The sequence below is a fragment of the Nicotiana tabacum genome, chromosome 14 (genome assembly GCF_000715075.1).
Source record: "Nicotiana tabacum cultivar K326 chromosome 14, ASM71507v2, whole genome shotgun sequence".
NCBI classification, from domain to species: domain Eukaryota; kingdom Viridiplantae; phylum Streptophyta; class Magnoliopsida; order Solanales; family Solanaceae; genus Nicotiana; species Nicotiana tabacum.
The window spans coordinates 1,511,106-1,529,378 of NC_134093.1; the positions used below are offsets into that span (position 1 = coordinate 1,511,106).

Consider the following 18,273-nt stretch of genomic DNA (forward strand, 5'->3'; position numbering starts at 1 on the left):
TTTTACCAGGGGCGCTGCATCTTTAAATGGATGCAGGTGGTTACATAGCAGGCAATGTTGATCAGCGATAGTGGCACATCCTCTTCCCAGCAGAATTGGCGAGCCCCAATTCATCACTGGGTCACGTATTGTATCTTTTGTTCATATTATTATCACGTGTCTCAAGGTATATCCGGGGCTTTATAGTCGGCACTATCAAAGACTCTTTTGTACCTTTTAGAGGATCCGTAGATACTATGTGGGTTGTTTATGGTTGTTGAGAATGCTAAACAAGTTATGTTATGTTTTGATTACTTGTTCCACTCAAACTATAAGAATATGTGTATTTTGGGACTTAATAGTGAAGTAACTAATGAAACGATTTATTATTATATGAATGAACTTCCTATTGTCTAATTAAGGTAATCATGTCTTTTCTTGATCATGGGTGAGTTGGGTAGAAAGTATTCAACACGCTTGCTCGACCGGGTTCACTCGGTTGAGCGCCGGTCGCGCTTCCCGAGGTTGGGACGTGACATCAACTTGAAACCTTTTAGATTCCACGGTCTGCCTCCATACCTCTAATTGCGCGTTCACACCATCTCATGTCTCGTCAATCAATACAATATCATCTGCAAATAACATGCACCATGACACCTCCCCTTGGATGTGGCGCATCAGTACATCCATCACCAGAGCAAACAAATAAGGGCTGAGTGCCGACCCCTGATGCAACCCCATTATCACCGAAAAATGGTCCTAGTCCCCACCCACCGTCCTCGCTCGGGTCTTTACTCCATCATACATGTCCCTAATCAACCTAATGTAGGCAACATGTACACCTCTAGCCTCCAAACATCTCCACAAAATCTCCATCGGAACTTTATCGTACGCCTTTTCCTAGTCGATGAACACCATATGCAAGTCCTTCTTTCTCTCCCTATACTGCTCCATCAATCTCCTAACAAGGTGGATGGCTTCTGTAGTCGAACGTCCCGGCATAAACCCAAACTGGTTCTCAGAAATAGACACACTCCTCCTCACCCTTAGCTCTACCACTCTCTCCCAGACTTTCATAGTATGGCTAAGCAGCTTGATACACCGATAATTGTTGCAATTTTGGATATCACCCTTGTTCTTGTATACAGGAACCATCGTGCTCCATCTCCACTATTCGAGCATCTTCTTCGTTCTAAAAATGACATTAAATAACCTAGTGAGCCACTCCAAGCCTGCCTTGCCCCCACTCTTCCAAAACTCCACCGGAATTTTATCCGGCCCGGTCGCTTTCCCCTTGCTCATCTTACGCATAGCCCCCTCAACTTCATCAACTCTAATTCGCCTACAATACCTAAAGTCACAATGATTCCCGGAGAGTTCCAAATCACCCAGGACAATGCTCCTGTCCCCCTCCTCGTTCAAGAGACCATGTAAGTAGGTATGTTATATCCGACGGATAAGCCCCTCATCCAACAAAACTCTACCTTCTTCGTCCTTGATGCACTTCACTCGGTCCAAGTCCCGTGCCTTCCTTTCTCGCGCCTTGGCTAACCTGAACAACCTCTTATCCCCACCTCGCCCCTCGAGTTCCTCATACAAACGACTAAAAATTGCAGTCTTGGCCGCCATAACTGCTAACCTTGCCTCTTTCTTAGCCAACTTATAATGCTCCCTATTCGCCCTCTTCTCCTACTCGTCTACACTTTCCACTAGCTTCAGATACGCTGCTTTCTTGGTTTTCACTTTTCCTTGCACCTCTCCATTCCACCACCAGTCTCCCTTGTGACTACCAGAGTAACCCTTTGAGATCCCTAATACCTCTCTCGCGGCTTCCTTAATGCACTGCGCAGTCATGGTCCACATAGCGCTTGCGTCCCCACTACTCCTCCATAAATTACAATCAATAAAAAAATAAAATCTAGAACGGATCAAGAAATAGGTTAAGAATTCACCTCGAATGAAGCTATAATTTCTTGACATTTTACTTGTCACTCAAGCGGCTTTTTACATTATTTGAATACTTAATAGAATTAAATCCACCGTCTAATCCCTTTCCACTAGTTTCTACTACTGCTTGCAAGATATTCCTAGGATATATATATAATGAAGCCAAATCTGTCTACGTTATGCACAAAATGAATCAGATCTTGAGCTATCATCTTTTAGATTCTAAGTATCCAATCGATTGAAAACTTTATGTAGCAAAGCATCAGTAGGGTTATTAAAGTACTTTTAGAAAGGCAAAGTTGAAATAAATTATTTATTTTCCTCCACCTCCCATTTCTGGTTTAACGTAAATAGCTTTCTACAGTCCAACAAGTTCTATCTCAGTCCAAAAGATAAAATAATATAATATCTATTCACAACAAATGTTTTAAAATTCAGATATCATGCACTTAGACGGTCCGTACAACAGATATATGCTTGAATCAGAACAAATAAACCAGCCTTGCCCATGAACTATTCAATTTTGCTTAACGTTAAGATCTTGCTAACCAAATGCTTTCGCTGTTTCCCTTTTGAATCATTAAGTAAAATAGAAATTGGATAGAGTAAGTGAGTGAGCGAGAGACAACACGAAACAAAGAATCATTCATAAAAGGAACAAATAGAATTATGATATTCCAAATGAATACACGTCAAGGAATATGACATGTTTTACAATCAGCAGTGAAGCTAATTGTGTGACCACTTGCAACGCGAAACACCTTCCAACCCAAAAATAAACCAATGATGTATAATATAAACTACAACCATGACTTACAAAACTTTTAGGGCATTAATCACCCAAATTCAGACAGTATCCCGAATGAATATAATACATGATAAATGCTGTATGCATTTACCCCCATCCCCCAAACCCCCACGCCCACCTAGACCAGATAGAAGGGCTACCAATGAATAATCCTAAGGTTTTTCATCCGTATGAAAATGAACTACAAGACACCCGAAAAAAACAATGACATGCAGCAAAGAGGCATTTTCTGACATAGAATAGCCCACTTCACGGAGACTCATCAAAACCACACAGCAGAAGAAAGGGAAGCAGACCCAGTCGCAAGTCATCTTCTGCCCCTCTGGAACCACTGCGCATATTTGGATTTGATTACTCATCACGACTCGCAAATTAATGAAACCAGCAAACCTTTCAAATCCTTTAGACTTAGCAACTTAATTTCTTCTCAAATCATTGTTGAATGAAAGGGATAGCTGAAGTAGAGCAAATTGAGTTTGGCCATAAGCAAACCGGCCCACCAAAATCATGAAGCAGCTGTTGCTGATGCCTTCTCCATCTTTTCCTTCTCTATCTCTACTCTTCTCTGCTCGGCATGCTGAGCAACGCCATTTGCCAATGCTTGATAATGAAAGTCAAGAGTCTGGGTGAGGCTCTGAAACCTCAATGGATCAGTTGCCTGCATAGCTGGATTCAACAGTCCAAGGATAGAGGGGAAGAAATAGGTGAGCCCATTGCCAATACAAAGCAAACACATCCCGATATCAAAATAAGCAGAGTAAACAAGCAGGCAGCACCATACCTTTGATAGTTTCCACAAAGAAAATGAAGGGATCCACCTCATCCAGGGGTGATTGCAACTCTTCATCATCATCACTAAAATCATCATCGGAGTCGTCATCTTCATCAGAGTCGTGCGAACGGAAAGCTTTTGCCTGCAAAAGCAGCAAAAAGATGTCTAAGCTTTAAGAAATGACAACTCTGATGGATTGCTTTTTATCTTGAAATAAAGGTATCCACTATCCAGGCCGGATCTGTAATAAGTTCTTTCACAAGAAGCCATCACAAAGGTAATCTTGCAGAAGGTACTTTGATTCCTTCTCTGTGCTCCAAGGGACAAAAACTGTCACTACGAAACTCATATCACTATGCATGCATACAACAGGAGAGTTCTTCATAAATCATAACCATTCTAAAGAAACCGTGTATTCTTGCCCCAGGGCTTTGGTCAAGTGGTAAGAGCATAGCGCGTAATGTGTGGATTAGGCGGACATCACGAGTTCAAACCCTGTTGCAGACAAAAACTCGGTACTTAAATATAGAAAAGTAGAGGGCAGGCCCATTGTCCACCTAGTTTCGAACGGTGCGCTAGCTGGCCCTCGGGAATTTCTTGGTTATAACAAAAACCCCAGGCAATATGTCACATTATCACTGGTTCAACTGTTGCCACGTAAAGGATGGGAAAAAGATCCAACTCAACCAGCAAATTCAATCGCAAAAATACAAATGTATTCTGATTCCTCATTCAGTATAAAACAAGAGGGTCAAGTAACAGATGACTACTCCATAACATGATTACGCAAACAAAATGGAGCATCAACAAGACAGATCCCAATAGTAAATTACAAGCACAATTTATATGTACTCACCTGTGCAGCCAATTTTTGAAGCCTAGCGCTGTCAGCTTCATCCCCTTCCTCAGCATCAACCCCCATTTCTTTGTCAGATCCATCATCTTCGTCATCGTCCTCATCAGTTTGTAATCCATGCATATCATCATCATCTTCTGCTTCATCCTCCTTAGCGGCTTCTGGAGACAAATATAAGCATATTAGATGCTGGTATATATAGTAGAGCATTGTGCGAGAAAAACGAGGAAAAAGCAAAAGAAGTTTTAACCTGCTACTTGATCCTTGTAGGCAACAAGCAGCTCTAGAGCTGCTTTGAAAACACGCTCTAAGGCCTCCCCTGGCAATTGATCCACAGGAAGAGGGAGCAAAGATGTCAAGCCCAAGCAGCAAACCTTTTTGTCATGTTCCCTGCAAAACAATACAAGGGGCATAAGTACACCAGTTTTGCTGCTAATTCATTCAAAGTTGTTTTCTCTCTCCTTTTCATCGGAGACAGAGAGAGTAACAGGTATTTACCTCTTAAAGTTGACCCGCGCTCCACTCTTTTTTGTTTGTCCCAACATCTGGAACCAGAGATTAAAGACCTCTGTAGCAATGCCAAGCTTTTGAAGTATGTTCAGTGTCAGGGATGCATTATAGTAAAGAGCATCAGCTATCTGCCAAAAGGAAAATTATCAAACAATAGGAACATCAGCAACCTGTGAAACAACATCAACAACAAAAAAATCCAGTATATTCCCAAAAGTGCGTGAAACAAAACCTAGAAAAGAACAATAAGCTATCAGCAATTTGAGTACCAGAACTTAAAGCGCATAGAAACATCAGCATTTTACCACAAGTATAAAATCAAAGCTATTCTACAGTCAAGTTTTTTGTTCAGTTCTAAAAGAAGGGGAAAAAGGGGGAAAACATGATAATGCCCCATTAAGTGTCTTCATACGACCAACCCCGATTAGTTTGGAATAATCTCATCTGAATATTTGATTCCATTACTAATGAAGAATGTGCATGTTGTAGGAGGAAACAGGATGTCCATCAGTGTCATACGTCTATGGAAAATGACAGACTCCACATTTTCTAGAGCATTGGTCATCCAAACACTATCCAATAAAAACTTATTTCTTCCAAAAGAGAGAAGCAAACAAAAAAGGAAAGAAAAGGACACATGAGGCTTCCAGGAGACATTCATTTACGGATACCAACCATTTTAGTACATGGATACAAGAGAAACATATACAGTATCAGAAATCTGACAGCATAAAGAAAATTACCACTTGCATCAAGAGGCACTTCAGATATGGCTTCTCAGCCCGACGCAGACGTTCGATCGTGATTCTGATATACGGCTCAACCCAGTGATCCACCTGTCCCTTGCAGTGCTGAAACACTACTTGAATGAGTTTAGGTGCGGGCTCAATATCACCATCCTCCAAATTTTTATCTCCCATGACCTGTTCAGAAATGTAGTATTACACATCTAATCTAAAGCAACATGATTATAAGCTAAAATTTGGTGGCAGTATTCGACTTACAGTTGATATCATATTCCAAAGGCTTTGTTGGTAGTCTGGATCCTTGCAAGTCAGGAAGTGGGCAGTACTCCTGGATATATAGTTGTCCAGAGGAACCAGTATATCTGCAAAAACATTGAGCCAATCACAAAAAAGGGGGAATCAAATCAGATATGAGCAGAACTGTAGTTTTTAGTAGCATATAAATGATAAAGCAATTACTATCCACTGGCAAAAAGAATGCAGCACCTGGCATCGCTAAAAGAAGAATACATCATATCTCTTTAAGCCCACAACCCTATTAGTATAGGCAATACAAACAGCCCCAAAATGGCCATTTTTAAGAAGGATGAAATGAAATCAAATCTAAACTGATTTGCAGCATATTTTACCACAATCTTTTTGGATGAAGTAAGATAATTTCGTTGAAAGGGCATCAGGAAGATGCCAAATTACAAAAGAATAAGATTATTGAAAATACAACAAGGCGCGAAGAGAGCTATTTTGCTCATGAAACTCTAACCCACAAGCCTCTCCCTGTCACAATGAGTACTTGTTCCTTCTTAATTCTAAATAATTTAGTTAAACACATGAAACTTAGTTGAGCATATATGAGAGCTTAGATAATAATTGAAGCTCTAAAACCCTCGTTTCACACAGCAAATATGTTTATCACACAGGATGGCATCAGAGACAACATTTAAAAATTTACAACCTATCCACATTTAGGGAACAGTAATATCAAAGTGTTTAGACGTACTTGGGAAGAAGTCAATAGCCCAGTCTGCTAGAGCCTCCATCATCAATGGCCATAGACTCCACATTTCCATGGATATTGTTGGCGAAAAGAATGTCATATATGAGACTATCTCCAATACCTCTTCAAAGACCTCTGCAGGGAGATTCAAATGGTGAAAAGAGAACCACAATTTTTTCCATGAAATACGCAAATTAACAAACTTATTTTAAAAGATAAGGAGTCATAATTTCAACTACTACATCTTGCAAACATATAAACCAGGCTGACTTTGGACAAGTCACAGCCTCAACAAGACTAGAGTTATCACGTTTTTCTAATACTTCCATGAACACGCAGAGGGAAATAACAAATGATAAGTTTCTATGTCCTAAATAGATACACTAGGAATGAAGCTTACTTATATTTTAAGATACAACTTACTTTTAGTTGTGCGCTTAACCACAAGAAGTTCACATTCATAATGCATCCCTCAACGAAGGAACTGGCAGTTATTTTCACAACATCACGCAGTGAAGCCGACTATGCCAAATTACTTTAAAATGATCCAACCAATTTTTTCACAGCTTAACACTTCAACATTTTGTTCAAGGCAAACTACATGAAAGGAAACCTCATTGTTTTTTTTCTTTGTGAGGAAAGAAATTTAAAAAAGCAAAAGGAGCTAAAATTCACTCTCCTCTTGGCCTATCATCTAATTGAGAACGACAGAGAGAAGGCATGTCATATCTTCATCACCTCCTTGCCTTCCTCGAACAAAGGAGAGAAATGAACTCCTTAAATTTTCTCGTTTGTTTTCCTCTCCTATATTTTATATTACATTTTCTTCCTTCCATTATAGTTTATACCATGTAAGAACTGTCACCTAATCTGATATCACAGAAAAAAAAATAACTTCAACTAAATGCTTGTCCTACTAAATAAAAAGGTAAGAAACAAGATAACAGAAGAATAAAGAACCTTGTCCATCAGTAGTCAACATCCTACGCATTATTGGGAGGAGAGTCGGCTCAATGTGAATGAAGAGGTGCGGAAGCCGGCTCACTGACTCAAGAATTGTGCTTATGGCCCGTAAACAGCCAACTGCTGCCAGAGCTCCAGGATCATCACCTTCTTCATCTGCTTCCGACGTGTTAATGCATTTCCAAAATGCAGCAGCCTGAAACGCAATCCTCATTAGATTTCTGTGATCCAGATATTCTTGTCATGCAAAAAGCACTCTAACAACATATATCCTCACCAAATTCTGGCATAACCCAAGAGCATAAGGAGCCATCTCCTCACCAAACTTGTCAACGATAGTCTCAAGTGTAAACACAAGATCTTCATTCTCGACTTCATTCATAAGTTTGAAAAATTCTGAATGCAATTCATATGAAAAGCGTTGTCAAACAAAATAATTCCATCAATTGATGCTCATAAACGATACAAAACGCAAAGGATCTTGCAAGTACCATCAAGTAGTTGGGGAATAATGGGCCGGATTTCATCTAAATCTGCATGGACAAACAGATGATAAGTGTAAGTAGGATTTTTTTTATAGGGTAATAACAATTTGGGGACCCCGTATATACCAAAAAAAGAGAACCTACACCAAAGTGTAAGCAGGATTAACCCCTATGAATTTGAAAGAGAACAAAATGTCAAGTATATGTTTACCTCTGCAGGCTTCAACAAACGAACGTAGAGCAAAAACAGAATCAACACGAACAGGGAGGTCAGGATCACGCATTCCAGCCACAACACTGTGTAATGCTTTGCGGAAGTTATTTGGATCTGAAAAGTTAACATGGGCATACTGTCCTGCAACCCATGCTGCCTGTTATGGTAGAAGGATAAAACATTTAAAATGATGAGGCGGTATCCAAACTAATTTGGAAGATCAAAAGCCATGTTAAACAGAAAAAACACACAAAAAAAGAACCTACAAATTTCTCTAAATGCTCCCCCGTTATAGGAAAACATTGTTCAATGCAACTATTGCTATCAAAAATAAAGTATGGAATAGACACATTGTTTGGAGACTGAAGACTCAGCAAGGAACTAAGAAAAAACGAAGAAAATCTCCATTTGTACAGTTTCAAATATGAGGAATGAGTAAAGTAGTAATCTTCCTCCAGAAATTGGTAACGATTACTGAGAACATATGGCGTCAACAATACCAAAACAAACAGCACCTGGGATATTTAGACAAAATTGATTAATCTACAAGAGACTGATGAACAAGGAAGTTTTAGAAACAACACTTCCAAATGAAAGGTACAGTGTGCTGATAATTGCAGCTAGTACATCCATATATTGCAAAATGAATTTACACAAAATCAAATTAAAATTCTTCTGCTAAATGAGGAGAAAGGTGAATAAAAGATGTACATATTTCAGCATTTGCCTCATTAATCGTCTAAGAGAAAATCTAAAGGAAATCATTAGACAGAATAAAACTAAGTCGGTAGAAGAGCATATAAACTGCACAGTAACAAAGGTCAAGAACACAGTCCAACAAACCTTGGCTCGAAGATGGCCCACAGGACTGCTAAATTCTGGGAATACATGTTGAACAAGCATACGCTCAAGCTCTGATTTGTAAGGTTCAGTTTGTTTCAGCTTATCACATAGAGCTCCAATTGCAAGGAGAGCACCGTCTTTCTGCCTATATGGCTTGTATTCTGGGGCTGCCTCCTCGTATCTGAAAAAACAAATGCAACACACAAACACAAGAATTTTGATACCACGAAAAGAGCTTAACCTGACTGTTACCGTGTAAAGTAACATAAAAAGATACCTCTTAAAAATCTCGACAATGAATAGTATAAATTTTTGAAGGTTCTCTTTACCACGCTTCCGGACTAACTCGCTCACAAAATCCATTGCAGCAGTTCTGGGACTATATAAATCCTCAATTATATCTACAGAATTATAGTGTGGAAAGTCAATCCAAAATGATTGAACTCAGCTGAGTGGAGGGACAGCAATATATATTATAGTGAATGACGTTACCATAACCCTTCCTCACATATTCATGTGGATCCTCCTCCCAGAGCTTTTGATCATTATCACTGAAGCACATAAGTGGAAAGATGATCTCGAAAAGAACAATATCAAGTCTGGGTTGCAACAAGCTGTACATGTTACTCTTTGAGATACTGCACAGTACAAAGTAGAGTGATTCAGTAGCAATAAAATGTAAAAATGATGTAGTGCATTAACTAAGCATGTACTACAGTCAATCATTAATAAGCAGTAGAAGTAGAAATCAAACTACGAAAAAATAATAGGTTTGGCATCTGGCGACAGATTAATAAAGCAAAGTAGCAGAAGCAGAGCAGATAGAAGACCTTTAGAAAAGATGATCGCTATCTAAAAAGTAAGACCCTAATATCCAGTCATTTTCTTTACAAGAAAATCGAGATTTATGTTTTTCTGTCAACTCAAAGGTCTATAAGCTGTATGATATTCAGCCCCACTCAAAACTGAGGTGTCTACTTTCCTTGAACCAAATGAGAATCAGTGATAAGCATCCAGTCAGTTATAGAAAGACGATGAAATGTCTAAAATTTGTTAATGTCTCGACAAGAACTCACTTCTAAGCAATTAATCTCCAGTACTTTTGCTAAGGCCTGCTACCTCATATATGGTATTTCCTCTATAGAAAATGAGGGCACAGAAGCCCTTTTATAATGCTTTGATCCATTTCATACTGCATTCTCACTAACCAAGCTCTCACTCTCTGCTCACAACTAGAAGAGCTCAAAGAGAAGTTTTTTCTCAATTATAAATGAGCCAGCACCTTTATGCAGTAACTTGATTTTTCTCTCATTATATCCACATAAGAGCATCCGTCATTAATCCACTTATAAAACATAGCATTATAAAGAAATCAAAGTATCAATTGCAATTAAATCAGTGTTATCAAAGGCGCTTAAAGTGCGCTTAAGCCCTGAAGCGAGACTCAAAATATGTTGAGCGCTTCGCCTCGCTTAATGGGCGCTTCAGTGTTGTCATCAAGGCCACTATATGCTTTGCTTACTAACCATAAGCAAATTTCCCAAAGGAGATAATCAAGGAACTACTTACAGATAGGCATATGTGACATAATTCATCGAGTCCGTAAACTAAGTAGTTGCACAAACCTATTGCTCAGGTATTGCAAAATGAGGTTGATCACCCTATCGGGCAAGCGCTTCAGTGTTGTCATCAAGGCCACTATATGCTTTGCTTACTAACCATAAGCAAATTTCCCAAAGGAGATAATCAAGGAACTACTTACAGATAGGCATATGTGACATAATTCATCGAGTCCGTAAACTAAGTAGTTGCACAAACCTATTGCTCAGGTATTGCAAAATGAGGTTGATCACCCTATCGGGCAAGTAACCACCAGCACGTATAACATTTAACAAATTAAGGTGGCACTCCAGAATTTTCCCCGCATAACCCTTCTGAAACATTTGAGCAAAAGCTTTGTTGTCTGGGTTTTGAAGTTTTAAATCTCCAAACCTGGAGAAACCAAAAAGGAGTAAGAAATGAGGAACAAAAGAAAAAAAATTAGGTCAATATTAGAAGCAAATCATAATGGACCGGAACCACATAAGCAAAAGGGTATCAATTTACCGGGTGTACAGTCGATTCAGTATATGGACTGTCCACTTTTTCACCTTCCACCATCCCCATGATTTCCTTAGCTCTGGATCAACTGGTTGGCCTTCCAGAGGGACAGGCCTCTCCAACATATTCAAGAAAAGGACCATCCAGGCATTGAACATATTTGGATCAAACAACTGCTTCGGAATCTCCAACTGGAAAAGAGTTTGATATAGAAAAGGTAAGGAGTTGCACCAACCAATTCAGCTTTTTATCAGCAATGAAATTGAATATCAGAAGGGATAGCTTATATTATCCAGGTCAGTTCTATGAAATATTAGTCAAATAAAGAATATTTCAAAAGACTAACAAAAGATGAAAGGCAAACTGACAGATACTCCCACGCGGACCAAATGTTTCTTAAAAGGGTTTTGCCAAATAGCTAGAAACACCAACCCACATCAGGACATACAGCTTTATAAGAGAACCAAAATATTCCAAAATAAATGGATGATGCAAGCTTTGCCTTGAAAACCTTATCATAAAAGAAAGAGGATCCACCCCTCTACAAAGGTAGAGGAAAACTAAAAATTGATGTGTTTTACAGTATCTAAACAAGATGCAGACATCAGCACTGCGTGACACAAAGAACTAATGTGAACAGCTTTAGTGAAAAAACATCAATACAAAACATACATATATGGATGACCAGAATATTTTGCAAATGAGCTTGATCAAGTCTGCTACTTCAATGGAAGGATTTGCTATCTGAGCAAGCCTGTTGAATATGTTGAGAAGCTGTGGAAAAGTTTCCTCAACTATGTGATAAACAGGTGTCCTCTCCTCATCAGATTTGAATCTGGTAAATAGAAACAAGACATGAATACAGAAGAAGATATGCCAGAATTCCATCATCCAGGTGATCATGGGCGAAGAAGGAAGATTCATAGATAAATCTGATAAACAACTTCACGACAATGCGAGAGAACCACTCAACAGCATTTTTTTAATCAAAAAACAGATGGAAGAATTGCTAACCTTGCACTTCGCTAGTATTAAACCAATTGCTAAGAACTCTTTGGCATTATTATATATACATGTGTATAACTTGGGGTTTATAAACAAGTACCCGCAAAGATAAGTTGCTTACACTGTATTAAAAAACCTTTTTGAACAAGATAAGTTGTTTAAAAACCTTTTTCATTTCAAAAAGGTAGTGCTAAGAGTCAAATACCACGACACCCACCACCCAAATCAAAAGATTAAAAAAAAGATGCTGGATAAGCTCTCACACAGTATTTTGATCTCGTCCGAGTTTTTAAGGGATTGAACAACATCGACCATCATCATACTCGATACACCCAAAATTTACAAGCCTAGTTTATAAAGTCAACTACCTGCAGCCTCATAACAACTCATTTTTACAAGAGAGCAGTGGTAATTACTATTATGATGTGTTACAAGAGAAACAGTAACTCTTTTATGCATGTTTTTGATCCTTAGTAAACAACATGCATAAATACCTATATACATTATATATCTTTTTGATGTTGCTAATAGGCATTACTCCGTTAAGACCTGAAGTACAAAGTAAAGGGTTCAAATACATGAAAAGTACATCCTGTAGCGCAAAATTCACTCGTCATGAACCAGCAGAGGAACTGTAAAGCACAATATGCAGAAACATATTTCAACAGCGACCAGAGGAACAAAATGAGATTGTTGAACACGAGCACCCATCTAAATCAACAACTTACTCATATTTCCTGGAGAGAATTCTCAGAACAAACAAAGCACCATAAACTTGCTGATCCTGCAGATTATGCTTTACCCATGGAAGAAGTGTTGGCCACTGCTCCGGGTAGTCCGCAAGTATCATTGTCTTAAGGCATTCCCCCAACTGTACTCTGTTCACAATAACAAACTTGTCTACTTATGAAAGTCCAAAATTAAAAAATAAAAGAAAAGGAATATCCACATTTTGTCTTTTCAAATAACATAAGAAACACAGTGCAATGCGTACAGATGAGCCATCATACCTCAGCAATGAGGGAACTTGTGCAATGAATATGAGAATATTTTGCCTCACCAGTTCCTTATCACTTGGCAGGATTTTTGATTGCTCAGCTACATCAACACCAATTTTCTCAGTAAATACCAAATTTACCCGATCACTAATGACAACGTTGTGAAGTATAATTTTTGACATCTAATTCCAAATATAAAAAATCTTTCTTTTTCCTTTTTTAGATGAAAGGGGGGTATAATACGGTCATTACCAGGATCATGAGGGGACCAATTCTTTGCAACGAAGTTCTTAAAATGAATGCTAGCCACCTGCCGGACTGCCATGTCGCAAGACCCATCTACTATGATTTGCAGCAATCTCACAAGATGCTGGGGAGTATACTGAAACTGCAAACATAGGTGCACTCAGGAATAAATAAAATCAAAAGAATACAATGTCCACATATTTGTTCTGCTGAGATTTCAATATCCTATAATGTCAACCTGTGAGCTTGTGATCCAAACAGACTAAAATAAAATTCAACAATCACAAATAGCTAAAATAACTTAAAATTTAACACTAATGCTTTTTTTATAGACAAAAAAGTTAATAATAACACCCAACTCAAATCAATTAAAGCTCAATCCTACAATTACCAAACTCCCCAAACAAGTAAAAGTATATATATATATAATAAAAAAAATAAAAAAGAAATCCATAATTCAGGTCCAAAAGTACCAAAAATAGTAGTTATACGAGAAATTTAGATCAGTCTGTTTTGCAAATTAAACAACATAACAAATCCGATTAAATTCAGTTTACTCTCTAGCAACTTAAATTTTTTGACAATATTACTTTCATAAACAATAAAATCAGATTTATATTTGTATTATCATAAATTAATCATAACAAAATAAATCCAATAAATTTCAGGTTACTCTCGAGCAACTTAAAATTCAACAATAATGCTTTAATAAACAAAATTAAACCTGATTGAGACAATCTTCAGCAATTTTACTTTTGTATTACTCATAATTGAGTCGTAACAGCAACTTAAAATTCAGCAATAATACTTTCATAAACAATAAAATCAGCTTTATGTTTGTATTACTCGTAATTTAATCTTAACATAACAAATCCGATTGATTTCTGTTTACTCTCGAGCAACTTCAAATTAAACAAAATTGCTTTAATAAACAGAATTAAACCTGATTGAGACTATCTTCAGCAGCTTTACTTTTGTATTACTCATAATTTAATCATAACAAAGCAAATCCAATTAAATTCAATTTACTCTCAAGCAAGTCAAAATTCAACACTCGTGCTTTAATGAACTAAAAAACAGCATAACAAATCAAATCCGATTAAATTCAGTTTATTCTCGATAAACTTTAAATTGAACAATAATGCTTTAATGAACAAAATTAAACCTGATTAAGACTGTCTTCAGCAGCTTTACGTTCATCGGGATTAGGACTAAGAGCACCACGAAGAACAATAGCAAGGTTCTGAAGATCCATAACTTCACACACAAAAAAAAAACGAAATTAGAAAAGAAGAAGGGAAATTGAAATTCCAAATTCCCTTCTTCTTCTAGGGATTTATAGAAACTGAAGAGAATGAGGATGAAATGAGGAGGAGGAGGAGGAGGAAGAGGTTGCGGACAGAAGACAGCGAAAAATTGGAGTGTGTGCGAATTGGTTGTGTGTGCGCGTTTAAATCATTAGGGTTTAGAGGGGTAGTGAAAGAGAAATTGGGTTGGGGCAGAGTGGTTTAACTAATTTATTTATTTTTTAACTAATTTACTATTTTTTTTAATTTGGAAAGTAGGAAAGAAAATGAAAAGGAGCCTTTGTATGGAAACAAGGGAAGAAAATCTGAAAAGGGGGCAAAAGAATAGGAAACAAGTGTAATGAAATAATAAGGTGGTATGCTCCTTTGTTTTTCCTAGTCCCTTGTTTATATATTGTATGTTTGTATTAGGAGTTTGAGTGACACTATTCTTTTGTTTCGTTTACTTGGATCTCTATTATTATTCGTTGTATTATTTGCTTACATTATTTTATTACATTGTTGTTGCTATCTCTATTGCTTCATTTTATTACGTTCTTGAGTCGATAATCTTTCGGAAACAATCTCTCTACCTTCGTAGTTAGGGGTAAGGTCTGCGTACACACTACCATCCTCAGACTCCACTTATGGGATTCTACTGGATTGTTGTTGTTGTATGCTCCTTTGTTTGGTCAATGGAATAAGGATGTGTTTTTTTCACACCATGCTTTATAGGAAATAATTATATTACTCAAATTGGAGATTTTTGGTTAATAATATAAAAAAAATATTTATCATCTCACCATAACTTTGATTGTAATGGAATAAGGATGTATTTTTGTAGGACATAAAAAATATTCCTACAAAAACTTTTGTACCTTAAAATGTTACTAAAATGTATTATGTACGAAAAGATAATTTTGACTAAGGAAAATGATGACTTTATCACTACTAAGCAGAAGTACTTTTTATATCTTACCACCTACTTCAACATTTAAGCATTTTTATTTACTAGTGTTTTTGTTTGGGAAGCACGAAAGGAAATGAAAAGGAACCTTTGTATTGAAACATTGGAAGAGAAATAAAAAAGGGGGGAAAGCATAGGAAACAAATGAAATACTTAATGAAATATTATGTACTTAATAGGCGAAATATTTTTATTTATAAATATTTTATTATTCTCACTTTACACTCACTTACTTTAACTAATATTTATACATTATTGTCACCCTAAATTTTCAAAGTATTAACATAACAATATGCTTGCATTGCGTAAATTCAACAAAAATAATTAGGCTCTATTCGATTATATCAAAAAAATATGAAGGAAAGCAAACGCTACCACAAAAAAAAAATGTCATTTGATTGAGAGAAGATAATCCTTACTTAAGAACATAAACCAAAGAGAAAAAAGAGCAAGGAAATAAGGAGAAGATTTCCTCCATACCAAATACATGAAACAAGAAACCAAAAAAGAACGTTTATGTTTCTTTGAAAATTGAAAGCAATGGAACAGGACTTTATGAATCCGTTCAAATACTTTTACCGTATAAATAATAATGAGTAAAAAATATCGCAACACTTATATATAGTAAACAAATTTTGATACTTGGCTCTTTGATTGAATCATTTTTTACGATAATTGATTCGAGGGAAATGGGAAAAGAAAAACTTTTCTCGTTTGGCTTGGATGAAAAAAAAAAGATGAGAACAAAAGTGAATTAGAGAGATATAATATCGGTAAAAATTATCTACAACGAGTGTTTAGATAAAGTAATACTAATTTATCGTGATTAAAAGGTAAGTTAATATAAAAATATTCATTGATTAACTATAATTGTATAATAATTATATTTGTAAAGACATATTAGGTATTATATATTGAGTTGGTGTAAACATCCAGATAAATTCTTAAATATAAATCTGCTTTAGCAAAATTATTTCACGATTTGTGCTCCTATTTCTTATTGAAAGGGGAGCCTTAGAGCAATAGTACAATTGTTTACGCGAGACCTATAGGTCACGTGTTCGAGTCGTGAAAGCAAATACTAATACTTACGTTATAGTAGGATATCTACATCATACTCAGAGGTAGACGCAATGTATCTGCACCAGGTTCAACTGAACCCAATAATTTTGACGCGGAGCGCAAATTATGTGTAAAAAAGTCACTAATATTGCAATAAATAGCAACATGAAATCATAACTTTAAAAAGACAATGAGTTCAATTCTACGTACCTTAAAGGGTCGTTTGGTACGCAGACTAAATTATCCAGGGATTATAGTCTTGGGCTTATAATCCCTAGACTAATTTATCCCACCTGGGAGGTGGGATAAAATAATAGCAAGTTTGATGGGATAAGGTAGATAAGATAGGATATCCAGGACTATGTCTGGGACTAAGTTTATTACATGTTTGGTTGACGGTATAATTTTATCCCGAGATAAATTTATATCATCAACCAAACATGATATAAATTTAATATCATATTTTATCCTAGCTTATCCCGTGTACCAAACGACTCCGAAAGGTTGAACTTATAAAACTTAAATACTAGATTCGTCTCTGATTATACTCCTTGGGGTGCGGTTTTTATTCGGACCCTGCGTGAATACTTTGTCACCGGATTGCCCTTCTTGCTCTATTAATGGATTACCTAATACTAATTGTGTTTCTAGTAAAATCGTATATATAAACAAAAAAAAAATGAATAGTTGTTATTTTCCCTTTATTGGTTGTTGACAGAGCGTGAAGCCACGCAATTTTTTATGGGATCAACTACTATCAAGTAGTATTAGGTGTGCATGGGTCCTATGATGTGGGAATTGAGAGGACTCATTTCGCAATGGCGGCTTCGGCTCCTTGGATTTTGCAGCTTTCTCTATTGTATGTATTTTTCTGCATACATACAAGCATACCAACCCATATAAGACCTGCCTTGATTCTCCTGTACACACAACATTGACCACTCTTTCAACTACCAAAATATTTATACTTTATCACGGTAAATTTTTTTTTTTTTCATCAATAATCTATTGAAATAATCTCTTTACTTTTACAAAATAGAAATAAAGTCTGTATATACATTACCCTTCTTAAACTCAAGTTATAAGATTATATGGGTATATTATTATTGTTGTTATTGATTAAAATATCAAGTGCTAATAAGTTTAATTTTACTCTTCCCACACTATATATATATATATATATAGAGAGAGAGACATTATCCACGTTTCCTTATTTTCTTTGCTTTTTAACCTTCTATTTTGTTATCCATTGAATAAGAACAACGCATTATGATTTATAGGAACTAACTAATGATCACTTTTGTAAGAGGTAAAGATATGTGACACACACAGGACTTTTACTACGTGTGTCAATATTTAAAGATGAAAATAAATAAACAAAATGATTGTAACTACACGTAAAAAGATTAACTTTCGCCGTAGGATATATGAAAAAGTTGCTCCAGCTCGTTGGTTTTGTGGAGTTTTTCGTTAGAGGGAGGGTCCAGGGTTC

The 18,273-nt window shown here is 36.6% G+C and overlaps 1 protein-coding gene across 1 annotated transcript; it reads right to left on the bottom strand.

Moving 5' to 3' along the window:
* Nucleotides 1-2,571: 2,571 nt before the first annotated feature.
* LOC107825337 (importin beta-like SAD2) lies at nt 2,572-15,133 on the bottom strand. The gene is made up of 22 exons (XM_075229178.1): nt 14,632-15,133; nt 13,473-13,608; nt 13,233-13,320; nt 12,951-13,100; nt 11,890-12,052; nt 11,224-11,408; nt 10,936-11,109; nt 9,610-9,755; nt 9,395-9,518; nt 9,118-9,298; nt 8,272-8,431; nt 8,067-8,108; nt 7,853-7,971; nt 7,573-7,771; nt 6,616-6,747; nt 5,877-5,980; nt 5,616-5,795; nt 4,861-5,000; nt 4,613-4,752; nt 4,363-4,523; nt 3,516-3,648; nt 2,572-3,400 (listed from the first exon to the last, which is right to left on the bottom strand). Exons 1-22 carry the CDS (start codon nt 14,719-14,721, stop codon nt 3,240-3,242), a joined length of 3,108 nt encoding a protein of 1,035 aa, XP_075085279.1. The 5' UTR covers nt 14,722-15,133; the 3' UTR covers nt 2,572-3,239.
* Between the last annotated feature and the right edge of the window lie 3,140 nt (nt 15,134-18,273).